This window comes from Delphinapterus leucas, chromosome 18 (genome assembly GCF_059928025.1).
Source record: "Delphinapterus leucas isolate spDelLeu-1000000601 "Yukka" chromosome 18, BTC_Dleu_Yukka2, whole genome shotgun sequence".
NCBI lineage: Eukaryota > Metazoa > Chordata > Mammalia > Artiodactyla > Monodontidae > Delphinapterus > Delphinapterus leucas.
In genome coordinates, this window is record NC_143146.1 from 53769662 (window position 1) to 53797575 (window position 27914).

The following is a 27914-nucleotide window of genomic DNA, read 5'->3' on the forward strand; positions in this document are numbered from 1 at the left end:
GCTGTGAACATAGGGGTGCATGTATCTTTTTGAGTTATAGTTTTGTCAGGGTATATGCCCAGGAGTGGGATTGCTGGATCGTATGGCAACTCTATTTTTAGTTTTTTGAGGAACCTCCATACTGTTCTCCATAGTGGCTGCACCAATTTACACTCCTTCAGGGATAAATTTTGATGTCCCAGTTGTACAGATGAGCAAAGGGAGGTTCAGAGAGATCAAAGGAATTCAGCCACAGTCACAAAGCTTGTCACTGGGAGAACTGGGATTTGCTCCCAGGGCTACCTGACCGCAGAGCCTGGCCTAGCCATTCCCAGTGTCCTGCTCGTTAGTGATGCACCATGTCTGCCTGGAGGAGGAGAAGGCCTATGAACAGCGAAGAGCCTTGGCCACATGTGTATAAACGTCACACGGATGATGGGTGAGCCTCGTAGATTCAGCGAGACTTCCAGATCATCTAGTTCAAACTTCTACCCCAATCAACAACAATCCCTCCACAGCAGTCCAGTTTCCCAGCCTGTACTTGAGTTGTTTTTAAATGAAAAAAAAAAAAAAAAGGTAAATGGCCATGGCTATGATCACATTTACGTGTAAATATTCTTCCAGTGTTTGCGTTTCTGCAGCAACGTTCTATTTGGGAACGATTGTGCAAACAGCCACGATCAGGTTGGATCAGTGTATTCCCACCAGCAGAGCCAGGCCCACAGGAGAGACTCCGTATTAAGGTATATTCAGGAATTGCAGCTCTTGTTGCTGTTTATATGCCTTCGTGGGGCTGACAGTCTTGCAAGTGGTTCCCCAAAGGGCAGAACAGCATCCTTTTGAAACTGCACAAACAACATGAAAAACAGCACACAAATGCCAAAAGCAGAGGAATCTCTTACAATTCCGCTGGCTGAATTAATCATTTGTTTTCATTCTCCCTGCTTCCTGCTAGTCCTTGCCACATGTAAACATGATTTTTAGGGTTGTAATGAGGTATACATGCAATTTGCTATTCCACTTTGTGTGCTTAACATTATATCATAAGCATTTTCTGTTGCTACACAGTCTGCCTGATTCTAAGTTTTAGTGACTGCATAATAACCCATCGAACTGACACAACGTAATTTACTTAACATCTCTTCGGTTGTTTCTAGTCGTTCATTATAAATTACTCCACAATGATCACCTTCATTTTTATTGACTTGTTATTGACTTTTATTGACTTTTCCTTCTTTTGGATTCGTTCCTTGGCGTCAAAAATCGGTATACTCTTTAAAAAATAAAGTTGATGTAAGTGGATTCTGTGTTGAATTTTTTTTTGTTGTTGTTGTTGTTTCGGTACGCGGGCCTCTCACTGTTGTGGCCTCTCCCGTTGCGGAGCGCAGGCTCCGGATGCGCAGGCTCAGCGGCCATGGCTCACGGGCCCAGCCGCTCCGCGGCATGTGGGATCTTCCCGGACTGGGGCACGAACCCGTGTCCCCTGCATCGGCAGGCGGACTCTCAACCACTGCGCCACCAGGGAATTTTATGACATACAACAGATCCAAGTCCTTAGTAGAATTCACATCAGGTGTGGTTGTTCATCCACATATCACTTAGTATTTAGGTGTCTAATCACTTCGTGTCATAAATTAATAAAATTCTGCTCTCAATGAGCTTACTTTCCACAAGAAAGTAAAAAGGCAGGTTTTGAAAAAAGAGTTAAGCAATTTTCAACTCTTCCCCCCAAAGAAAGTTTTTTTAATTTTTGTTATCTTTCCTTTTTTAAGTCAGCCACATCTACGTTTTATAGTCTTCAAGCACAGGTTTTTAAGCAGGAGGATGAGGTCACTGGATTTGTTATTCAGGCAGATCACTTTGTCCCCAACATGGGAGGTGGCCTGGACAGGGTAGAGGAGTAGCAGGGGTCCAGTTAGGAGACCCTAGCAATAGTCCCAGCAGGACAGGGTGAGGCTCTGAGGTATGTAGGGCAGATGTGATGGGGGTGGTCAGAAGGGGCCAACGCAGGTGACAGAATGGTCAGAGCTTGGGCTTCCCTGGAGGCGCAGTGGTTAATAATCCACCTGCCGGTGCAGGGGACATGGGTTTGAGCCCTGGTCCAGGATGATTCCACATGCCGCAGAGCAGCTAAGCCCATGCGCCACAACTACTGAGCCTGCGCTCTAGAGCCCATGAGTCACAGCTACTGAGCCCACATGCTGCAACTACTAAAGCCCATGTGCCTAGAGCCCGTGCTCCACAACAAGAGATGACACAGCAATGAGAAGCCCATGCACCACAACAAAGAGTAGCCCCCGCTCAGTACAACTATAGAAAGCCTGCTCGCAACAACGAAGACCCTACACAGCCAAAAATGAAAATAAATAAATAAAATTTATTAAAAAAAAAAAGAATGGTCAGAGCTTGAAGGTCAATCGGATATGCAGGTTAGGCAAGTGAACTTGTTTGCCAGGTTTTGGGAGATTTTCAGAATGATCCTGCCTCAGGCTTAGGTGTAGGAAAGAGAGACACCTGCTAATTCAGAGTCCTTTGAGGTACCGCAAATCTGAGCTCACCTGCCCAAAATGCAGCCATAGGAGGGTCATTCATTTAAGTTGACATCCTCTCCATCAGCCTCCAGTTATGAGGTGACCTGCTCTTGAATGAATGACACATTATGACATCATCCACAATGTGGTACTGGGGAAGGGACACTGGGCTAGGGAGTCAGAGAACTGAGTCCTAGTCTTTGCTGCATGGCCACAGGGAGTCACTTGATCCTGCTAAGCCTGTTTATTTATCTTTAAAATGGGGATAATAATGACTGTGCTGCCTCTTTCACAAGTTGTGTTTGAGTATCATGTGAGCTCACGTATGTGAACTGTCTGTAAACTGTGTTGTACAACACAGATGTTGGAGGGGTGAGAGGGCAGGAAAGGGAGGCAGGAAGCTGATCATGTCACCAGCTGTTGCTGAGTGGCGGAGAACAGAGCCTTAAATGAGTGGGACACAGGACAGGGGAATGTTGATGAGTGTACCTGAAGGGTTGTCTTAATCTGTTCAAGCTGTCATAACAAAATACCACAGACTGGGTGGCTTAAACAACAGACACTATTTCTCATACTTCTGGAGGCTGGGAAGTCCTAGATCAAGTTGTTGGCAGATTCTCTTCCTGGTGAGGACCCTCTTACTGCCTTGCAGATGACTGCCCTCTCACTGTGCCCTCACAAGGTGGAGAGAGTGAGCTCTGATGTCTCCTCTTCTTCTTATAAAGGCACTAATCCCATCACGGGACCCCACCCTCATGACCTCATCCAAACCAAATTACCTCCCAAAGGCCCTGCTTCCACATACCATCCATGGGGGCCAGAGTTTCAACATATGAATGGCAGAGCACTGGAGAACAGAGCACTAAGAGAAACAGACCTAAATGGGAGGCTGATGGGACTCTGAGCACCCGGAATAAGGGGATGCTTGAGGACGGTGAGTAAGATGTGAATCCTGGCTCTGTCACTTTCTAGAGCTGGACAACTTGGATGGGTTACTAACTTTGCCACACCTCAACCACCTCCTTTAAAATGAAGACTTAACTGTTCATCCACCAAATATGTTACTGAGTTGCTACTGTATGCCAGGAACGGTTGTAGGTGCTGGGGATAAAAAGGTACACAAGACAGGCCACGTCCCTGCCATTGTGAAGCATATATCCCCAAGGGATGGTAACAGTGTCCCATGGGGTTGCTCTGAAGAGTCCGTGGTATAAGCTGCATGGCACGGTGATTGTGCAGAATATGTGCTCTAGAATTGTTAGCTGCTATTACCATCTGTTTCACCATTCCTCCTCAGGTTGGTCCTGTTAAGATGCTATATGAATAGAACAAACGAATAGAAATCAGGGGCATCAACCCAGAGGTCCATTCATACGTCGCATCTGTTTGTATTTGCTGCCGTGGATAGAACTTCCAGGGTCACCTCCACACTGCTCATTTCACTGAGTAGCCAATATCTGTGTCATTTAACCATTCTCTGGGCTCCCTTCTCCAATGAGTCCAGAAGGGCATTGCTTATTTAGGAAATGACATGTTCCGAGTTATTAATACATTCCAAATATTAAAATTTCAGTCGAAGCACTGGGAAAATCATGGCAGGCTCATAATTTAGGGAGGCCAGGTGGCTAATGAATGCTTGGTGCCCAGGAATATCTCGATTCCTCTAACCCTCTCTCCCAATTAACAAAAGCGCTGATGATCTCAGGGCTGTTTCTGGCCAGCTGGGATAAATTAGCCCACTGGCAGCTGCCCAAATGATGTATTTTAAGGGCACAGGCCATGTGGCTCTCTATTGCAAAGCAATTGGGGTCACCGTGTTTGCATATGGATTAACTTGCTGTGCAGGGATCCTACCCACTTACTGCACCCGCTGTGGGTTGACACGCAGTAGCTACTCAGCAAGGATGCAGAAGAGGCAGACCTAATGATCCTTCAGGATGCCCCCATCTTCATTTCTCTCTATTCCCATGTTTATTGCTTTCAGCAAAGAGAATTCAACTGGCTTTCCCTATCTATTTTCACAGTCCCTTTTCTTAGAAGGAATTTCCCACAATTGATGGAAAAACATATCTGGATGAGTATGGCTGGAGGACCATAAAGATTCATATGAATGGGACTTGAAAGTTACCAACTTGGCCCATTTTCCTTAGTGATTCCAAGGCAAGGTGTGTTGAAGTCATAGTCATGTTAAATAAACTGTTGGGCTTCCCTGGTGGCGAAGTGGTTAGGAGTCACGGGTTTGAGCCCTGGTCTGGGAAGATCCCACATGCCGCGGAGCAACTAAACCTGTGCACCACAACTACTGAGCCTGCGTGCTACAACTACTGAAGCCCACGCCTACAGCCCGTGCTCCACAACTGGAGAAGCCACCGCAATGAGAAGACCACGCACCTCAACGAAGAGTGACCCCCACTTGCTGCAACTGGAGAGGGCCCACCCACAGCAACGAGGACCCAACGCAGCCAAAAATCAATCAATCAATCAATCATCAATTTTTAAATAAATAAATAAACTGTTAATTGGATGAGCTGTTCTCTGAGGGAAACCCAGGGCAAATCACAGTGAATGGGCTCAGGTGGTAATTGCTCTGTTGTGAAGAGTGTCTAGATGTTCCTGAGTATTCTGTCTCCGTTCCCCTGAGCAATTATGTGCAACACAGAGGAGATGACTGACTTACTCCCTCTTCAACATCAACAAACATCTACCAATGACCTCCCATGTTCGACACACACCACTAAACATTGGAAGGGTCCAAAGTTGTACAAGACAGTCCCTAGCAACACAAGGTCATACAGTTTAGATGCCAATTGCTCTGCTATCCTTATGATCCGTGATCATAGGTCCTGGATTTACTAGGCTAGTTTTATTTTTCTTGCCCCCCCAAAACAGGCTAGTATTAATACTTCATTTTCTATGTCATTATCCCCATAACTCATTGAAGTACTCCAAGAATCAGCATGCAAACTGCATTTCTCAGACCACCTCTCCTATCTGGAAGGAAGGCAAAAATCCTGTCAAACCATGAGTTCTGGTTTTTAGCTAAAAATGATGGTCACTGAACACACGAGTAGCTCCTGCCATAAGGTGAGTGACCATTCATAATTCTACAAAGGCAATTAACAAGGAACATGAGCCTTTCCAGCGACGTTTCCTAAACTATGACTTGTTTTCGATGGCCCTTGCGCTGCTTCTCTTTTCATTAATTAATTAACTATGCATCTATCCAATGAATGACAGTGAATAAGACACAGTCCTGACCTCCCAGAAACTTACACCACAGTCTGGCGGGGAAAACAGACAAATAACTAGGCAAATGGGCAACTGGAGAAATGGCTGGAGCCTCGTATGTTCTTTGAAGGAAGATGGACTTGACTCTGGGCACTGAGAGCCACTGTGGGGTCTTAAGCAGAGGTGGGAGGGGATGGGAGTTGCACTTTAGAAAAGTGGATCTCACTACAGTGCAAAGAGGTTGAAGGGGGGCAAGCCTGAAGGGAGGCAGGCAGACACAGAGGACGTTCTCATGATATCCCAGGGATTACTGCCACATAAAGCTCCATCAAGGGGGATTTCAGTTCTTGAGAGTGGAAAGGTGAGATGGAGCCAATGAGCCGAGAAATAGCCACCTAGAGGGGTGCAGTGGCAGGCTACGGCTCCAATTACGTATACAGGCTCTGTATCACTATGTTCTGCACGTTTTCTATACACTCTGGCATTTAGATGAAGAGAAGGAGGCAGCTCAGGGATGAGTAGTGAAAAATCATCTGGAAATCAACCTATCTATGTGGACTGACAAAAATTTTAAAGGCTCAAAATTGGCTAAGCTAAAGGGAAGAAGTCCTGCTTTGATGACCCCAAAAGGCAGATAATAAACTAACCCCTGGTATGTAGCATTGGAATGTACCTTTTTTTTTCCTGGAGTGTATCTGCCATCAGTGCAATGGCTTTTTATTTTGTCAGTATAAAAATGTTCCCTGCACTAACTCCAAACTGGCTGCACAGCAGGAATTGGGAAAGGAAAAGCAAACAGAACTCATGAGCTAGCTCATGAGCACGGGGATATAGGGACTGGAACGATACACCAAGATTTAACTGCCTACGACGGCCGTACATCAAAGCGCTCTCAGTCCCCCTAGTTGTGGACATCGATGTTGCCACGGGAAAGTTATAGAGAGGTGCCAGCTGCCTGAGTAGAGTAAGTGTGTGTTAGTGACACCATGGAATCCCTTTTTCCCCAGTTTTATTGAGAAATAATTTACATATATCAATGTGTAAGTTTAAGGCGAACAGAATGGTGGTTCGATTTACATATATTATGAAATGATTACCACAATAGGTTCAGCCAACGTCCATCTTCTGATATGGTTGCAATAAAAAGAAAAGAAAAGTAGGAAAAGAGTTTTCTCCTTGTGATGAGAATTCTTAGGCTACACTCTCTTAACAACTTTCCTATATATATACATATATATCACATAGCAGTATTAACTATAGCCATCATATTGTAAATATATTACCTCCCTAGTATTTATTTGTCTTCTAACTGGACGTTTGTACTTTTTGACCACCTTCCTCCAACTGCCCGTCCTCCCACACCCCACCTCTAGTAACCACAGATCTGATTTCTTTTTCTGTGAGTTTTCTGATTTCGTTTTGTTTTTCTTTTAGATTCCACATGTAAGTGAGATCATACAGTATTTGTCTTTCTCTCTTGTTTCACTTAGCATGATGCCTTCAAGGTTGATTCACATTGTCAAAAATAGAATTTCCCCATTTTTTATGGCTGAATAATATTCCCCTGTATATACATTTCTCATCTTCTTTATCAACTCACCCATTGATGGACACTTAGGATGTTTCCATATCTTGGTTGTAAATAGTGCTAGAGTGAACATGGGAGTGCGGATATCTTTTTGAGTTAATGTTTTTGTTTTCTTTTGGAATCCCCTCTTTTAACCACTTGTCCACCATTTCCTCGCCTAAATGCCAGAGTATACAGGAAGCAGAAGTGATAGAAAACCCGTATAAAAGTAGCTACAACAATAGTGCTAATATTGGAGCTCTACGCTGCTCCTCTATCCCTCTCCTGGAAAGGAGACGTACTCCATGCATTCCCTGGAGACCAAAAGCTGTTTCTGGTTCTCTGCAGTCCATTCCCGGACTGGGTCTCACCACCCTCTTGGAACAGAGTTCTTCTTCTGACGTTCATGCATCCATTCACGCCATCTTTTTCTTTTTCTTTTTTTCACACCATATTATTCACTCCCTCATCTCTGGCCAAGGAGTTCCATGCAGAACATTCTCCCTCTTTCCTTAACAATTTCTGCAACTCTCTTATAGTTTTTTTTTTTTCTGTCACATCCTTATAACCCCTACTTCAACTTCAAAATCACCCTGACCTCAATATCCTCAACTCCTAGAAGCATCATCTCCAATCCGCTCTGTCCCTAAGTCCACACTTTAGACCACATTTCTATGCAGAACCAAACCACCTCTAAGTTCTCAAATTCTGTGTTCTCCCCCTCTGATTACAACCTACATAGCTTTTTCCTCTCCCACCCCATCAGGCCACCACCATCACGCCAATCCTTCTCCAAGTTCATCAGCACCTCCCAACTTCAAGGACCTCCCTTTCCAGCCCATACCCTAGAATCACTAGACCCTGAACTTCTGCCCTTCCCAAGACCATCTTCAATACCCAATTGTGATGGTTAATTTTTTCAGCTTTATTGAGGTATAACTGACATATAAAATTGTAAGATATTTAAAGTGTTACGTTGTGCTGATTTGATAACATATACATTGTGAAAGAATTTCTCCCCATCTAGTTTATTAACATGTTGTGATGGTTATGTGTCCATTTCACCAGACTAAAGGATGCTCAGATGGCTGGTAAAACATTTCTAGGTATCTGTGAGGCATTTCTGGAAAAGACTAGCCTTTGAATCAGTAGTCTCAGTAAAGAAAATCTGCCCTTACCAATACGGGTGGGCATCTTCCAGTCTGTTGAGGGTCTGAATAGAACAAAAGGGCGAATTCACTCTCTCTGCTTGAGCTGGGACACCCATCTCCTGCCCTCAGACATCTGTACTTATTCTCTGGTCTTCAGGACTCTAACTGCGAATTAACAGCACCTGCTTTCCAGGGCCTCCAGGTTTTAGATGGAGAATCATGGGACTTCCCAGACTCCATAATCATGTGAACCAATCCCCTGTAATAAATAGCTTTCTATTTACCTATATACACCCTATTGGTTCTGTGTCTCTGGAGAACCCTGACCAATATACCCATCACCCCCAACGTCATCCAGCGCCCTCTACCCTGCTCCTAGTTTGTTCCGAGCTGATGGGGTCCTGGCACCTTTCTGTTCTCCAGCTCCAAATGGTCACAGCTTCTGTAAACTCCATATTGTGTTTCTCATAAAACTGCTATCCACTTCTCCCACACTTCAGTAGCCCTGCTCCGTCTCCCAGCCTCTCTGCCTCAGCCGATGGCCCCCTCTGCCTCTTCCCTGACACTATCAAGTACAAGTCCTCCACCTGAATTTTTATAGTTCTTACACTTAACGTGTCCAAAATTCAGCCAGCACTCCCTCCATCTACCCAGTTATTTGTGCTCCAAATTTAGGGGTCATCTTGACATCTGCCTCTGCCCCATACCTCACACTCAATCAACCTTCAGAGCTTGTTGATTCTTCCTCCAAAAGAAATTTCCAATCCATTCCTTCCTTCCCATATCCATCGTTTGTGATTCTCCTGGTCCTAACCACCATCATCTCTCTCGCTTGGACTGCTAAGGAACCTCCTAAAACATCTACCCCTTTCAATCTTACCCCCTTCCAATTTAGTCATTCTAGCCCACGGAGGTCAAAATGATGTTTCTATTATTTTATTTCATTTCATTTCATTTTGTGCAAGTAGTAATGTTTTATTCCTATGACTATCTATAAGGAAAAACATAGACTTATAGAAGGTCACAAATTGAGACGCCTTTTAGACTTTTCTTTCATCTTAAAGATGAGAAAAAAGAGCACCAAAGAAGTGAAAAACCTTACCCAAGGTCACACAGCAAGTATATGACAAGTTTAGGAAAGAAAAGAGGGTTTTCAACTCCAAGTGTAGCACTGTTCTATAGTCTGGTAAAGTATTTCCCTATATATAGCCAAAGATCTAGGCTACCGGGAAAAGGTGTCTGAAAAAATATAAAATCATTATAATCAAAAATATTCAGGTAAAAAATTTATCATGAGTTTGTGTGGGTTGTAATAAAAATGATGTCTTTAAAATGCAAACCTGATCGTGCCATTCCACTGTTTCAAACCCCTTATGACCTCCCAATCCCAAGAGAAAAAAATTCAAAACTCTTAACATGGCTTTGTCTGCTGAGATAACTGCCTCTCTCTGTAGCCTCATCTCCTGCCACTCTTTCTCTCATTCTCTACAATCCAGCCTCTCTTTTTTTCAAATGCCAAATTCTTTACCACCTCAAGGCCTTTGAACCCACTGTCTCTCCACACTTCCCACACCCCTACACCCATCTCCACCTGGAAAATTCTTACTCTTCTTTCGGTCCTCAGCTTAAATGTCACTTCCTCAGGGGCTCCTTCCTCTCCTGCCCAATGTGGAGTACATGTTATGTTATCTTGGGGTACCTGTACTTTTCCCTCTTATTGTTTATCACAAAGGCAGGGACACTTTTATTTTACAATTACCTGGCTAATGACTGTCTTTCCCACTCCATTATAGGCAACTCAAGAGCAGGGACCATGTCTCATTTGCTCATTGCTGTGTCCCCACACCTGGCACAGTGCCTGGCACAAGGGCAGAGTCGGGTCCCGACCCCCAGGAAATGAGCCCGTGGATTAGGTACAGCAGGGGGATGAGCAGAGGGGAGCAAGCCTGTGAAGTGGGGATCCCTTCATCCCCTTCACCCCGGACCTCCCGCCGTGCTCTTGCCTCTACTATCTTTTCATCATTCTTAACGATCATTGTATAAACGTATAAACTTAAAATTGTTGAAAATATACCACTTGGGGAGAATGTGCTCAGAGGATGTAAGTGGTCTCCCTGCCCAACCCTCACCGCCATCCCTCGAGCCCCAGTCGGCTACTTTCTGTAAACAGGCATCATTGGCTGTATGAATGCGGCAGAGTCCTGCATCCCCAGCCACACTCTTCACCCTCTCCTCAGCACCCATATCCCCAAAGCATCCCTATCGTCACTTACTCCCCCAGACCCTCTCTCCTTCTCAGAGTTATTCTTCTCGCTTGCTTTGGCTCCACCCCCTCCTTTCCCATCCCCCTTCAGCCTTCAAACATCTTTCCAGCCTGGGTGGGTTGGGGAGAACTTCCTTGATCCTCCAACTCCCTTGATCTGTCCTCCTTACTTTCTTCTCCCATGAAAGCCAAAGTTCTCGAAAGAATCGCCTCCATTTGCAGCATTCGCTTCCTCCCCACCCACTCACTGCTGTTTATTGTTTTTTTGGGTTTTTTTGCGGTAGGCGGGCCTCTCACTCTTGTGGCCTCTCCCGTTGCGGAGCACAGGCTCCGGACGCGCAGGCTCAGCGGCCATGGCTCACGGGCCCAGCCGCTCTGCGGCATGTGGGATCTTCCCGGACCGGGGCACGAACCCGTGTCCCCTGCATCGGCAGGCACAGACAGAATTCAGAACGTTCCAAAAGGTACACAGTGAAGCACCTTCCCCCCATTGGTGTCCCCAAGCCCCACGGTTCTCCTCAGAGGCAAACCCTGCTGTCAACATCCTGTATGTCTTTCCAGAGAGCACACGCATGTACATATTCTTGTTTGTATTTGTTTTTTGGTCGCACTGCACAGGTTGTGGGATCTTAGTTCCCTGACCAGGGATAGAAACCGGGCCCTCAGCAGTGAAAGCATAGAGTCCTAACCACTGGACCTCCAGGGAATTCCCTTGTTTGTATCTTTTATACAAATGGAGGCATTTATGAACATTTTCTACCCTTTCCTTTTTCCACTTAAAGTATCTTAGGTGATGTTCTTAGATCAGTATATTCAAAGCTTCTTCATACTTTTAAATGCCTGCCAAGATCCCTCTGTGAGGCTGTACCATAAATTCTCTGCTGTGGACACTGAAAACGTTTCTAGTCCTTTGTTCTAACAAACATGCTACAAGGAGTATCTTTGCATGTAGAGGACTTTTCCAGCCTGTGAGCGCATCTGTGGGATAAATCCACAGAAATGAAATTATGCTTTGCATTTTGGAATTAAATTTTCTCCATAAAAGTTGTACCAATTCACCCACCCACAGCAACAAGACCTCGTTTCCCCTCATACTCTCTGATTGTTTTAACAAGGGTTTTTATTTTTGCCAGTCTGATAGGTGAAAAAGAATACTTTTCATTTGCATGCCTTTTTATAAATGCAGTCAAGCATTTTTCTTTTGTTGAAGAGCCATTTGAATTTCCCCTTCTGTGGAGTCTCTGTTCCTATCCTTTTATCTCTTGGTGGTCTTTTTATGATTCCGAGGACTTCTCTATTTAAGAAAACGAGCTCCTTGTCTGTGGTATGAGTTGCAAATATCTTTAGTCACTCTATGATGCTTTGAGGCATGTCTTCTGTGCCCAATAAATAAGACAACTGAAACTGCTGTCTCTTTGGTTCCCGCGCCCTCCTAACTGGGAAGTCCAATGGCCTTTCCGTGTATTCCTTCGTGCTTCCGTGATTTCAGCATCTGACTCTGTGGACCCATCCTTCCCGAACTCTCCTTTTCTTCCTGCATCACTACTTTATCCTGGATCTTCTCCCAATTTTCTGACTGTGACTACTCTTATTGCTTCTGAAATTCCCATTACAAGGGCCCTTGGGAGAGGAGGTCTTGAACTCTGCAGCAGTGCCCTGGGGCTGAGCCTCTGCAGAGTGTAAGGGGGTTTTTCAGCCCCTTACGTCTAGTGAGAGGTGCAGCCAGTGGTGCCTTGTCTGAATCCAAGGCAGGTTTGGGACGTTCCCGGGCTCTTCTTTTCCATTCCCCACAGCAAGCTCAACAAGTCTGAAATTAGTCTTACCATATCCGCTCTCTCCCAACTGCTCCTCGCCACTTCCTCATTTCCCTTGGGCTCCCACCACTCTCCCAGCCTCCCTCGGCCTGAAGCCTCAGTCTCCCCAGCCCAGCACCGGCAGAGACCTACAGACTCTTCTGTGCAAGTCTCTTCCATTCCTCCGCTCCTTCCCAGCTCCGCTGTCATCATACTTGTCACCACGTGCCCCCTCTCATCAGCATCCCCTCAAAATCCAACACTTCCTCCTACCAAAGTACTGTCCACCCAACCTCCCGCTGCTCAGGAAACCGCAGGTCCTCCCCTGCACCGTCCCGTACCCCGCTTACTCCCCAGCAAAGGACTCTGCACCAAGCTAGAACCCAATTAATGAAACCTGGATCCAAATGAGGAACCACGTAGTCCTAGTACTGGCAGATGGCATTTCCAAAAGTGAAAAAACTCTCTCCTTTTCTGCTTTAAAAACACATACTATATACTATATCGATCTGTCTATCTCTCTGTATATATAGTATAAAATACATACTATATATGTACATATATACTTAGCTATTCCTTTGGACATATCTGTGTTTTTGGTGTATGCGTGTTGCCATTGTTGTTTTTGTCTCTGTTTAACTTAGTCAATCAACCAGAATGTACTCTTATTCTGGTCTCGCCAGCTCTTTCCCTCCAGCCCCTTTGCTTGGCTTTCAGTTTTGCTGCAGCTGTACCCTCCTGCTAAGGCTCCTAGAGAAACCAGTGACAAGAGAAACCAGGTTTCTCCTAGAGAAACCCACGCGTGTGCGTGTGTAAGGCTCCTAGAGAAACCAGTGACAAGGGCCCATCTCTAAGACCCTGATCCACGCTCCTGTCCCAGGGCCATCCAGCAGTGCCAGGCCAGCATAAACCCTGGCAAACTTTGGCCAGTGTCCCCAGTTCCACCTTCACGGCCCTGCTCTCCTCTGCGTCCTGTTCCCCCAGCACCACCGCCCAACACACACATCCAAGGACACTGCAGGAAATGGGCCTCCCGCCAAGCGTCACGGCAGAGCCCTCTGACATCCTAAGAGATCCTTGGATGGTGGAAGGGGTGCCGGCGATTTAGCATTTCTTGGGGTCAGCATCCCTAGTCTACTCACTCAGCACCACCCACCATGACACACTCAGGTTTACCAGGATGTTTGGGGCAGGGGGTGCGGGGATGGGGGGGGTGGGGTGGGGGTGGGGGTGGGGATGGAGTGGTGAGGGCAGCAGACGGGAGAGAGCGAGAAGAGGGGCATCTGGAAGGCAGGATGAGCTCACTGCTGCTCCAGGCGGGAGAAGGAAGGGAGGAGAAAGGTGAGGCGCCGGGAGGGGTGGGGAGCGCTGGGCTGGCCCAGGAGGGACGGGGCACGGTGCAAGCGCGCGCGCGTGCGCCGCGTTGAAGTGCCCGGCACGTCGGGGCAGCAGGACAGAGCCCAGGGTGAGCGCGGAGCCGCCCAGTGTCCCGCTCCTGTGACCGCAGCCATGACGGAGAACTCGGACAAAGTGCCCATCGCCCTGGTGGGACCCGACGAGGTTGAGTTTTGTAGCCCCCCGGTGAGTACCGCCTGGGAGCCCCAGACACGCGGGGCCCGTATCCCCTGTCCCGGGTCAGCGATTTGTGTCACCGAATTGAGGAGCTGGGAACAAATGTGGGCGCCCAAATGTGGGCTTGGGGTGGCGCCCCACGCGTGTGCGTGTGCAAGGGGCCTGGCATCCCCAGTCTGGTTTGAAGGGGAGGGTGGATAGGGAAGAAAGAGGGGGCGTCGGGTGGCTGGCGGAGAGAGACCCGCGGGGCGATGGCCCTGCACGGCGAAGTTTGTTCAGCGCACATCCACTCCCGAGCACCAGGGACCCACGGACGCAAGCGCGGCGAAAGGGGGAGCCCGGAGGAGCCCGGGGCGAGCTGTCCGACACCCCCGATGCTCCGGGTCGCTGCGCGCGGACATGACAGTCCCTCTCCCGCCGGCCCGCAGGCGTACGCCACGGTGACCGTGAAGCCCACCAGCCCCGCGCGGTTGCTCCAGGTCGGAGCCGTGGTCCTCATTTCGGGGGCGGCGCTGCTGCTCTTCGGGGCCATCGGGGCCTTCTACTTCTGGAAGGGGAGCGACAATCACGTAAGTCCGGAGGGCGGCTGCCGGCTTGCGGGCACGAGTCAGAGTGCGCGAGGCCGGGAGGGGCGCGGGGCCTGGGGGCGCACGGGATGGCGGGGTCCTCTCTGTCACTCGCGTGTCCCCTCCTAGGTGGCGCCAGAGCGGCCCCCTCGCCCCAGCTGATGCTTTCCCCTCGGGGCCTCCCGGGTACCTTCCCCCTTCTTCCAACCAACTCCACGATGCGGCTTCCCACTCACGGGCAACTTTGCAGAAAAGCCAGTCAGGGCTTTATGGGAAGATGTTAAAGACAGAGTAGCGGGGAAAAGCAGTGGACGGTTCCAAGAAAGTTCTTTTTGGCCCATCCCAGCCTGGCGTCTCCGCTAAGCAGTTGAGTGACCATGGGTAAGGCACATCCCCTCTGGCCTCGCTTTACTCATCCTTAGGAAAGAAATGGAACTAAGCCCTCTCCCAGCTGAGAAAGGCTGTGAATTTAAGACAAAGACAGTGGAGGGACATTCAGACCCAATAAGGGGACGAATTTGACCTCTCAGTAGCGCTGTCTCTCTCTCTCCCTCCCTCCCTCCCTTCCTCCCTCTCCCTTCTGTCTTCTCTCTCTCTCTCTCTCTCTCTCTCTCTCTCTCTCTCTCTCTCTCCCTCCCTCTCTCTCTCCCTCTCTCTCTCCCCATCTTTTAATGCCCCCTTCTCTCATGCAGTAAGGGGGAAAAAAAAAAAGATCTAACTTCCTTAAAGATGGCAAATGTCTTTAAAAATCACTTCTGGCTTGGTCACATGTGATTTAATGGTAAATGTTTTACTAACTGCTGTCCTACTTTCTTTGTATGCAACTATTTATTTTAGAGCTCAGTTGGGTCTCAAGGAATATAAAAAGTGTTTCTGACCCAACTAAGCAAAATACCCGTGTTTTTGTTAAATACTCTGAATTTTGTTCACCTACGTAAAGGGAGGCATTTTATCTTGATGACCATTGCCAGGCTTGGTATAAGTATTTCAATTAAAGGAAAAGAATTCCATCTCCAGGGTGCACACAAAGGGCTGTTTCTTAATCACTACCCTCAGAGGATCTGTGACTGCTGTTTCCCGTTTCTCTCCCACCATGAAATTCAAAGCATGAATGAATCCCAGTACTTAGAGAAAATGGTGCTGAAAGCAATTCAGCCATTTTACACATGACATCTTCTGCAGTCACTGCATAATTTGTATTTTTAACTCAAATGCCTAACGTAGATAAGCATGCCATTTAGCACTGAGTCTGTTTTAGAGACTATATCAAATTTACAAGCATCGATTTGTAAGATCAGAATTGCACAGTATCTTGTGTATATTTGAAAAGTGCCTTAACCTATTTGTATATTTTAAATATAGAAGCTAGGCCAGATGCTCACATTTGAAAGCAGCATATCTGAACATGAGAACGATGTCAGTATCTCCACCTCCATTAATAGCAGGGTTTAGATTGTCATCCCTTGGGAAATTGTACCATCTTCGAATGTAAATGCTATCTTTTAGATGACAAAACTTCAATGGTATAGGTCCTTTGGGTACAAAAATAGCTTTGCTTTTTTGGGGGGAGCGGGTAAAGATTTTGGTCCTCGTATGTATTAAAATGAGCACCATTTGGCATTTAATTATTCAAGGCAAACACAGCTAACTGACAAGCTTCTAGAAAGAGAGGCTGAAAGATCACCTTGAATGAGCAGGGCCTCCTTTTATCATAACTTGTACTTTACTGCAAGATGTTTGGTTTTCTGGTTCAAGAGATCAGTATTAAATTCTAAAAATACAGAGGAATAGTGAATCACATTTTATTGCCAACAAAGTTATCCCTGTCTCTTATAGAGGCAGGAAAATGAAGAAAATCGTGGTAGGTTTTTTTTTTTTTTTAACTCCCAAAATATTCCATGCTGATCCATATTACTTAAGTCTGAAAAACAAATCACAAAATACTAAATAGAGTAAATTTGGCACCATCTATGCATAGCACAGGCACAGGTCTGCTTTCCCTGAATACAAATGTAAATGGCCCAAACAAAACATAATCAAGTCTCTGTCAAACAGAAAGACATCCCCAACCAAATGAACTACCCACTCTTTGGGGATTATCTATGCCTCTGCTGCTCTATATTGGTTTATAGAGGAGAGCCAGCAGTAATTTACCTCCTATGCCTTTCATATGGGTAAATCCCCTTAGGACAGGTTTACTGGAAAGCAGCTAGAGAACTCTGAAGCATTGGAGTGCTAATAATCAGGGGACAAGCGACTGGGCTCAAATATTGAGGCCATGCTTCATCCACATTATTGTAAATGGAACAAGGCATTGAAATATGGGAAACTCCCACCAATATGACATAACTGACAACCCTACCCCGTGGGATGAGGTGAAGACGTCATTGCTTGGGGCCTTTATTCTCAGCCTGATTTTTCAAGACATTGTCCCAAACATGATGTAATTATCTTATGAACCCAGGCTTTATTAGAAACTCATTAGCAAACCTCCTTGGCTGTAAAAGGTACCATATTGAGCAGACTACTGGCACATAATAAACCTTCTTTGTGCTTGGACAGAAATAGCCTTAGGTGCTAACAGCTCCATCAGTTTAGAGCAGATAATGTGATTACTGCTCCACCAACCGAGCCACTTTCTGAGCTCAGGGCCCAGTACTTTGGAAATAACTTCCGACTTTTTACCACCCCCCAACCCAAGGCACTTCAGGAGGGCACAAACCTCCATTGCTGCCTCATGCAGACAGTGTACTGCTTATGAAAGCCGGGCTGCAGCTACATTACAAAGGACGCCTCGTTAGGGAGCTTTTGCTGGCGGGGAGGTGGCGAAGGGTGGTAGAGGAAAGTGAAATTAGGATAAAAGCCACAGTTCTAGTGTTGCGATCTTGTCTCCTTAAGACCCGCTAAGAATTTGCAAACAGTTACTTAAATTTAAGATTGCTTGAGTAGTAAAAAGCTTATGTGCAATGCTTAAAAAAAAAAAAAAAAAAAGAGCCTCTTGTCTCATGAGCGAAGGAAGGACACTCGTGCCAGCAGAAACTCACATGCCCGTTGTCTGCCATGTGCCCTTGGACAGCCAAAATTAGTTCAAGTGAATAGTGGCTGCTCAGAGAGCACAGGGGCAGAACAGAGCCTGCTTTCTGAGCTTTACCTGCAGAAAGCCCTGGCTCAGCCAAAGAAAACAGGTTTCCCCAAATTGGCTGATGGTGAGGAGGCCTGAGGTGCAAAGTGAAAACAGATTGGTGGGCTCTGCTCCCACTTCCCCTAAAGCAGAACCCCTAGAAGTGGTTCTTTTTTATTTCTTTTTTGCGGTACGCGGGCCTCTCACTGTTGTGGCGTCTCCCGTTGCGGAGCACAGGCTCCGGACGCGCAGGCTCAGCGGCCATGGCTCACCGGCCCAGCCGCTCCGCGGCATGTGGGATCCTCCCGGACCGGGGCACGAACCCGTGTTCCCTGCATCGGAAGGTGGACTCTCAACCACTGCGCCACCAGGGAAGCCCCTAGAAGGGGTTCTTATGATCAGGTGAGCTGTGGAGACAGTGTCCTACAGGAATCGAAGTTCATCAGAACGAGGGAAGGAGGGTCACTGAGAATGAGGCTGAACTGCATGCCGGCATTTTCTCTTCCACTGACCGAGGGCTGTTACCTAAAAGGGTACACACTAGCAAAGCCGTTTCTACGTCTCTGCTGATAAACTAAAATAGCACCCTGTGGGTCTTGCAATAATGAGTTTTCTACAAGTAATGATCCAATAACAACAGATACTTTTCCCAGGGTTTGTCCATGCTGCGGTCAGGCATTCGTCATAATGAGGGAGAAAATCAGACTTGAATTGAATCTGAGCTCTTTGCAGTTCTGACCTACTGACCTGACACTAAGTAGCAAGTGTCTTTCATCAGTTCCCATTCCTTCCCCTTTAAAGATTTTATAGCTTATATATCATATAAGAGATATATTATATATCATATATAAGATATAGATATATACATATATATACCTTGAAGAAAAAGGAAGAAAAGACAAGAAAAGGAACCCACCTACTACCCCATGACACAGAGAATGTTCTAGAGCAGCGGCATACTGAACAGGAGCAGTGTGTGAATTACTTTTTAAACTATTGTCCTTACCAGATGTCTAAACTAAGAGAGCCCTTTGGATCATCTAATTTAGTGGTACACTGTAAAAAAAATTTCTAATGGTGGAATTTTAAACAAGATGTTACTCAGAAATCCAACACATAAAACAGATCAGAAGCAGAGCTGCTCTGGTTGAACTGCGTGGGGCTGGGGCTTGGGGTGGATAAAGGAACCTCACAGTCCCACCTACTCTGCTCCCCTCACCTCTGGACCACCTCCATGAAGCCCCAGAACTCTAAGGACATAAATGAAAATCACCTCTGAGGGGGCTTACCTGGTGGTGCAGTGGTTGAGAGTCTGCCTGCTAATGCAGGGGACGCGGGTTCAAGCCCTGGTCTGGGAGGATCCCACATGCCACGGAGCAACCAGGCCCGTGAGCCACAGATACTGAGCCTGCGCTTCTGGAGCCTGTGCTCCGCAACAAGAGAGGCCGTGATAGTGAAAGGCCCGCGATAGTGAGAGGCCCGCGCACCGCGATGAAGAGTGGCCCCCACATGCCACAAGTAGAGAAAGCCCTCACACAGAAACGAAGACCCAACACAGCAAAAATAAATAAAGTAATAAACTCCTACCCACAAAATAAAAAAAACAAAATCACCTCTGAGGTCCCACTTCATTGTTTTACACTCAAGGCAACTCCCAAGACCCAGGGATAAGGGGTGTGGCCACCTGTTTTTCTGATTCCTGGGCCAGTGCTCTTGGACAATGCCAAGCCCTTCTCCCCACACGTCTCATAACATAATGCCTTATGACGCCATGTCTGTCCCATAGAGTCATTAAAATGAGTACCTCTTATTTTGAGCTGAAACAGGTGTGCACATTGACCTTGCTCTCTGTAAATGCTACTCTATCTCAGGCATATCCTAGTCCTGTCTGCAGTTCTTACTGTATACCACACTCCACGCCAAATCTTGACTGAAGGACTTAAAAAAAATACCTTCAAAGTGAGGTGCCACTGCAGATTTGTTCAGGTAACAGCCCAGTTAACCCTCTGCCTCCTCAATTTCCATTTATCCATCAACGGGTCTTCACTCTGGCTGCATAGTAGAATTGACCTTCAGAAAAAGAAAGATCTGTGCTCACACCCCATCCCCACAGGCTCTGATTTGATCAGTCCAATGGGGGGAACCTAAGCCTGGTAGTTGGAGATTCTACTAAGATGCTTCTACATGTAGCCAGGATTGCAAATCACTGAGCTATTTGATTTAGCATCAGAGACTATCAAAAGCTTTACTTTTAAGATATTTTTTAAGAAATCATGTATTAATTGATTGGTCTATGAATAAAGTCCTCACAGATAACTAAGATAATCATCCCTACTATTAAGGATGATTCAGTGTATCTCTGAGAAATAGGAAGGCTACTTTATATACTGCAGATCTAAAGATAAGCCCTGAATTGCTCTAAAAGGGAGGCATCACTAACTCTGATGTTCTCTTCCAGATTTACAATGTCCATTATACCATGAGTATCAATGGGAAATTACAAGATGGGTCAATGGAAATAGATGCTGGGAACAACTTGGAGACCTTTAAAATGGGGAGTGGAGCTGAAGAAGCGATTGAAGTTAATGATTTCCAGAATGTAAGTATATTTCATGCATTTAGGGAGTTTAACCAGGCAAACCTGGGAGACTTCTCATTCAGGGAGAAGGAGCGCCCCACACACACATCCAAATGGGAACTGTTCTTTTTGGCAGTCATGGTACCGCTAACCCACCTGCACCGTGCAGCGTATTCTCTCTGAGAGAGGACCACTCTGTGTCCTTTACATTTTCAAAATGAAAAAGCAACACCTTAGCATTGAAAAAAAACAAGTTCTTAGAACTATACAAAGTCTTGGCAGAGGGACTTCCCTGGTGGTGCAGTGGTTAAGAATCCGCCTGCCAATGCAGGGGACACGGGTTTGAGCCCTGGTCTGGGAAGATCCCACATGCCACGGAGCAACTAAGCCTGTGCGCCACAACTACTGAGCCTGAGCTCTAGAGCCCGCAAGCCATAGCTACTGAGCCTGCACACCTAGAGCCCATGCTCCGCAACAAGAGAAGCCACCGCAATGAGAAGCCACCACAATGAGAAGCCCACGCACCACAACAAAAAGTAGCCCCTGCTCGCCGCAACTAGAGAAAGCCCACGAGCAGCAATGAAGACCCAACACGGCCAAAAATTAATTAATTTTTAAAAAAACTTAAAAAAAAAAGTTTTGGCAGAAAGACTTGCAAGAGCTATTTCTTTCCAAGCAGCTTTCTTAACACAGTGAATAAAATGCTCAAGCTCCTCTAGAACATTGCAAGGTCTGAAAGTGGCACTTGTCAAGAGGAGGGAAACTTTAATGACCTAATAATCTCATCAACAACAGGTGGGATCTATTAATACATGTTTCTCAATTCTTCAGATTTCCCGTTTAATCCAGGAAATGACCGTGGAGAAATTCCCCTGGTGTATCACCTGCTTTCTGACTATGGCCTATTACAGATGAAACCTTCGAGTCTCCTTTGAAAAGGGCACACATGTTTGCTTTCAAAAATTCAATTTACAGGCAGTTGGAGACATTAAGCCACGCATTGATGCTTCAGTGGACATCTGTGAACCGAAGTGTCACTGCAGGCCTCCTCTCTGGATGACCACCATAAATATCTTACTCTCATGTTCTGAGATGAGAAAGAGGCATCACTGTTTGTGCTCTCCTGTTAAATCTGTAGATGGAGTCGGTGAGACTTCATGAAAAAAGGCTCTTGAAAATAATGTCTCTCCTGATAGTCTATTGGCCTGCAAACATCTCATCGACCTGTCTTCCTCTGACTGATGAGAAAAACTAGAGATGCTTTTCATTCGAATGAAAGAACTCCCCTTGTTGATACCCAAACACACTTCACAAGCCCTTTTGAATAACAAACAGATGCTAACCTCAGAGCCCGACTGATGTTACACATTATTTGATGATGACAAGGGCTGGCTGTGTTCAGCGTGGGCTCTGCCCCGGGACCAAGCTCTGCAGCCCCATGTGTGCGTGGCTGCATTTCGCTTAAGTCATAGCTTTGCAGATGGTTCTGGTCAAGGCACAGGGATAATTTCTCTGGACCTATTAAAGGCTTTTACTGCAAGACGGAGGACAAGGTAAAAGGCATGTTTTTCTTTGCACTGCTCAATATAAAATTATAAAATGTGACTCCCACACATGCTTTATTCATCCAACCCAGAACAAAATTGAATACCTAGGATGTGCCATAATATCAAGATATGCAAAGGTAGCTATGCAGTTAAATAAGAAAAGATCCATCTCTCTCAAGATGTGCATGTATCAGGAATATCCTTTTAAAATAGTTAATCCTGGGCTTCCCTGGTGACGCAGTGGTTAAGAATCCACCTGCCAATGCAGGGGACATGGGTTCGAGCCCTGGTCTGGGAAGATCCCACATGCCACGGAGCGGCTAAGCCTGAGAGCCACAACTACTGAGCCCACGTGCCACAACTACTGAAGCCCGCACACATGGAGCCCATGCTCTGCATCAAGTCGCCGCAATGACAAGCCTGCGCACCGCAACGAAGAGTAGCCCCTGATTGCCGCAACTAGAGAAAGCCCATGCGCAACGAGGAAGACACAATGCAGCCAAAAATAAATTTACTAAAAAAAAAATTTAATCCCAAACCTATATTTCTGTTTTATAATCCTTTGGTTCTAATAATGGTATTGATTGTGTTTTGTTCTCAGAGGCCAATGGGGCCACACATATTTTATAAACTGATCAATCCTCTTTGATAGCCTCCACATTTCTCTAAGTCAGAACTGGTGAGTAGAACATTTTTTTGATGGATAGAACCTGTTATGGGTTTAAATAAGCCCGGACTTTTGAAAACCCATGAATCAGCCACTATGGTACCTGCAGTGTTACTTTCTCCTGTATTCCAAACTGTCAGTCAAATTCAGGAAGTGTTATTGGAGCCCACTGTGTGCAAGGGATGGTGTGAAGCATGGAGGATGCAAAGATGACTGACACTTGTTCCCTCCCTCAAGGACCTTACAGTCCGTGTCCAGGAGGCAGACATCCACACAGAAGTGGCTTCAGGTCAGGCCGAGAAACACGCTGCCATGGAGCTATGAACAGAAACGTGGAGCCATCGAGAGGAGGAGGCCATCGCTGTCAGTTAGGGGATGGAGCAGGTTTTACAGAGGTGGCAATGAAGCTGAATCCAGTCTCTGAAAATCCCAACACTGAATTAATTTTTGGAGACAAGAGTCTTGGGTGAAGTAGAAAAGAATAGCTTTATTGCTTTGCCAGGCAAAGGAAGCCACAGTGGGCTAATGCCCTCAGAACTGTGTGTCCCAACCTGGAGGGGGGAGTGAGGAGTTTACAGTAATGGTGCAAAAAGGGTGTGATCAGCTCGTGGACCTTCTTCTGATGGGTTGGTCGTGAGGAGTCAGCATCATCAACCTTCCGGTTCCAACTGGTCTGGGGTCTACAGGCTTGTGGGCAGCGTACAGCTAACTTCTCCCACCTGGAGGGGGTTTCAGGATCTGCACAACAGCTCAAAGATATTGTTGTTCGTATCCCTTGATGGGGAACCAGGACCCTGCCCCAAGGCTGCACTATTGTTTCTTGACTGTTCCTCCCTGGTCTCTGCATCCCTTCCCTTCCTTAATTAGCAACCGTTTGAACCTGCCCATTGGAACTCAGGGAAGATCCTGAAGGCTGAATGATGCCTATTTCCTGTAACCAAAGAAATAGGGGACACAGAAAGGCTTTTGTGCCCAGGAGCCCCACAGAGACCTGCTCATTATCAGCAACAGTTGAATCAGGTCTGGAAGAATGGAAGAAGAATTTTGACCGGCAGAGAAGCCGGGGCAGGGCTTTCCAGGCCCAGGGAAGACTATGCAGTACCCGTGCTCAGGCCTGCTCCCAAGTTCTAAGTAGCCCGGGAGGTGGCAAAGATGAGAAAATGGAGTTGCAGGTGGGGCCAGAGTAGGAAAGTTTCTGAATTGTAAGTGAACAGCCTTCCCCACTAACCCCACCAAGACTGTAGTAGAGCCAATGGGGAAAAAAAGCCCCCTGAGAGGGAATTAGCACTGAACAAAGGGCTCCAGGCTCTACACTGTTAGAGAAAAGGTTGTTCAGGACACTTGTTAAAGAAGGTGAGGCGGACTTCATTCAAGGCAGGCTACTACCATGGGGTTTTGTAGTAGGAGAGAGAGAGTGGGCTCAGCCCCGAATACAATAAGGAAAAGTGGGGATTTATAGCCAAAGAACAGGGTGGAGGTATTGGTGGATGGAAAATTACTAAGAGGTTCTTTGCTAAACTGACCTAACAGGATTTTTGCTGCAGGCAGGTCAAGGAGATCAGATATCCAGGTTGATCAGACCAAGGCTGACTCAGCAGGATTCTTGCTAAAACTGGAATAAACGGGCCAAGACAGAGCCCAAGGTTGGGGCCTAGTAAACAGAGGACCCAGAGGAGCCTGACTAGAGTTAGGTCAGGAGAGTCTTTGTCAATACCCTGTGGAACACAGAAGCTAAGTTTGTTGATAATATATGAGTTACTTTCTAGAAAGTTACACCCTCAATAGCATGAGTGATGTTGGTCTAAGGCAGCCCTCTCAGACCTAATGACCCATTTATATAACAAAAATCCTGGTTAGAAATTAAGGTAGAATAAACTGATATATACAGATTTTCACTATACAACGCTTTTGACTTTGTGTATATTTGAAATTTTTAGTTTAAAAAGCTGGGAAAAGGGAAAAAAGTAGGGGGGGGTGGGAAAGGATAGCACAAACTTCCTGGTAGGTAAGTAGGTTATTGGTTTCAAGAATCAGTATGGCCCCCAACTATAACATAAAGAAAAAACAAATTGAAAGTAATTTATAATAAAATTTGGACTTGAGCCTGATGTACTAGAAAACATCATAAAAGTCATATGCTTGGGTCACTGTCTGTGCCACAGCCTAAAATGCAGATTGACCTAAGTGTGTGTTGACAAATTAAATACCAGGTAATTTTCTCAAACAGTAAACGAAAGTACCATTTTTTCTCCATTTGCACAGTAATTCCAGTCCTAGGAAATTGGTTGTACATTAAGACTCTTTTATATGTAAAATGGTGTTATGTTCTAGGCACAGATGCTTACCATCAGGTTTTTCACCCAGGGCTCTAGGTGGTTCGTTCTTCAGGGCCCCCCTGAGCTGGTTGGGATCTGACACCCCTGGGCCCCACCCAACAAAAGCCCAGAGAGCCCCCAGTTTTTGTGACAATAAAAAACTCCCTCAAAAGTTTCTAAATCACCCCCTGGGGAAAGGACCCCTTGCCCTCCTTGGAAACTTCTGGTTTAAGCCACAGAAATAAATGAGATCCCCTAGAAAGAAAAAATTTGTGCAGCTAACGTGAGATTAGCCGACTCGATAAAAGGATGTTAGATCACTGGGATCTTCACTCATTACCTTTTTAGCAAATTTCTTCATTATCACCAGCTTCTAAGGTTTTGTTTGTTTGCAAAAACAGGATATTTTCTTGACTTTCCCTTCCCTCTGTTTAATCTCTTAACATGTCTGGCTGTTTGATATGGATTTGTAGCTAGACAGGGTGGTTAATAAGTGTGAACTCCTTCCCACAGGGCCCATCCCTATGGGGTTTCGGGTTTGTGTGCAGCCTCTAGACTGTCAGAACTAACTCAATACGTACTACACTGACAATCAGGGCTGTGAATCCTTCCAGAGCGTCAGTTCTCTCCCTGGGGATATGGTAATAGCTCTATGGTGTTTCCTCCCTGGCAGCTCAGATTCAGAGGCTATGAGAGTTTGAAGTTCAAAGAACATATCCCATAGAGGGGCAGTAATCCCCCTCCCCTGCCTTCTGTTTTTCAAACCATGCGCCCTAGATTTACAAGTAGAATAAGAACAGCAGACCTTCCAGAGATAGCATGGTGGAGAGCAGTGGTTCACCAAGTGTGTTCATTAGGCCACCAGCAGCAGCAGCACCTGAGTGCTTGTTAGAAGTATACAGTTTAGCCCCCACTCCAGACCTCCTGAATCAGAAACTCTCGGGGAGGGGACCAACACAGTATTTTATTTAACAAGTCCTCCAGGTGATTGGAATACAAGGGAAAGTTTGTGAGCCACTAGTACAGAAGAAACTTGGGTCCAGAGGCTGTGTCTTAGTCCCTTGAGGCTGCTATAACAAATTGCCATAGACTGAGTGACTCTTAAACAACAGAAATTTGTTTCTCATAGTTCTGGAGGCTGGAAAGTCCAAGCTTAAGGTGCCAGCAGGTTGTGTGTCTAGTGAGGGTCTTGCTTTCTGGCTCACAGACAGCTGTCTTCTCACTGTGTCCTCACATGGCAGAAGGGGGAAGGAGCTCTCTGGGAAAAGGGCACTAATCCCATTCATGAGGGCTCCACCCTCATGACCTCATCACTTCCCAAAGGCCCACTTCTGGGTACCATCACATGGGGGGTTAGGTTTCAACGTAGGAATGTGAGGGGACACAGACATTCAGTGCATAGCAGGCTGTTTCAGTTATTTTAAAACTTTGTTACCCTGAACAAGTTTCTTTCTCCCTAAACTGGTGGTCCTCAGCTCCAGCTGTACGTTATAAACACATGGGGAGCTTTTAAGCATGCCAGTGTCTGGGCACGGCCCCAGGCCAATTAAATGGGAATCTCTGAGGAGAGGCCCAGGCCTCTGTGTTTTTTAAATCTTTCCAGGTGATTTTGGTGCAGAGTCGAGACCCTCTGCAGTAAGCCTGGAGTCCATCCTCTGTAAAGGGGGCTCGGGGGGTGTCATGCCGCCACCTCTCTCTGGGTGAGAGGTGACACTGGGAGGAATAAGTGAAATGTGTTACATGTGTATGTGGCCAATCAGGCTGCAAGGCGGATAACGAGAAGCTTCAGGAAGAAGGAGCCTTTCCTTCTCCTCTCCAGTCTGTCACCCACCCGTTTTGCAGGGCTCCTGGCTCTGAGATTCCATATGGTGTAACCGTCCATGAATATCCTCAAGCATGAATGACGTTTGACTTCGTTCTTCATTTAAGAGGGCTGACTCCTGAGCCAGGCCCCTAGGTTGATAAAGGCTTTTCTTCTTCCCGCTCCTTGGTGTTGACGTTAGAACAAGTTCTGTATCTTCCTGACATTTGTCTCAGTTCAACAGAAGATTGATCAGTTGAGATGTTCAGATTTGTGTTGGTATCTACATTATGATGGCATAAAATTTGTAGGTCTTTAATACCGCTTTTGGCCACTCACTAGTCATGAAATTAACCAGCAGAGTGAAAGTAAACACTCTTGGGTCAGAACATACCGTTATGCCTGATGCGCTCCGCGGGCGGAGTCAGTGCCCAGCTGTCAGCCAAGACTGGAGCCTTGCGGCTGAGGTTTCCCTTGAGGCTGTTCCCTAGGCAGAGGAGGAGACACTGTTTATATCTCACAGGAGACAAAAACAAAACGTCCAAGTCCTTGGATAAGGTCTAGGAGCAAAATTCAGTTCCCAGTGTTATAGAAAGCTACTATTTACTCTGGGCTCAGCAACTTAGGAAAAATCCGAACTGATGGAATTAATTAATTGGACCAACATCTTTTGAGAACCTTTGTGGGAGCACCAAACAAACGAAAACAGAAAAGAAAACATTCAGATCGATCTCAAGCTTAGAGCTGAGTAGGGAGGTGACATTCACAAGGAGCAAGGGCCCTGAGACCTAAGTGCCAAATGAGGGATGAAGATGGGAGGGCTTTCAGGGAGTTAGAGAGCGGGAAGCCCACTTAGCCTGAGATGGTCAGAGAAAGCTGCATAGGAAAGATGGCATTTCATCTGAGCTTGGCGGGATGGATGGAGCAATGAACAGCTCTGTCTCAGCTTGAAGGCAGCCCCTGGCAGGGGCCTCCCCATCACACGGTCTAAGGCACCATCCCCTGTCACTCCTATCTCTGCACTCTGCTTTATTTTTCTCCATAGCACTTAACGCCACCTGACTTTATCTCTGTTTTTTTTATTTTTGGTAAATAACACTAAAAGATAAGCTCCATGGGGGCAGAGACTCCATCTGTTTTGTTCATCCCTGTACCCAGGACCTGGAATGGTGCCTAGCTCACAGTAGACACTCAATACACTGAATAAATGAATGGATGGATAGATGGATGGATAA

The 27914-nt window shown here is 46.3% G+C and overlaps 1 protein-coding gene across 2 annotated transcripts in view; it reads left to right on the forward strand.

The window, feature by feature from the left end:
- Positions 1–13910: 13910 nt before the first annotated feature.
- Positions 13911–27914, forward strand: part of CNMD (chondromodulin) — a 28051-nt gene continuing 14047 nt past the window's right edge. The window contains exons 1-3 of one of the 2 annotated variants that reach the window (XM_022574428.3): positions 13911–14093; positions 14513–14653; positions 20230–20370. In XM_022574428.3, the coding sequence (XP_022430136.1) occupies positions 14022–14093; positions 14513–14653; positions 20230–20370 (354 nt within the window). In that variant the 5' untranslated portion in view covers positions 13911–14021. The remainder of the gene's footprint in view (positions 14094–14512; positions 14654–20229; positions 20371–27914) is intronic. The other variant, XM_022574429.3, reaches the window with a different exon arrangement.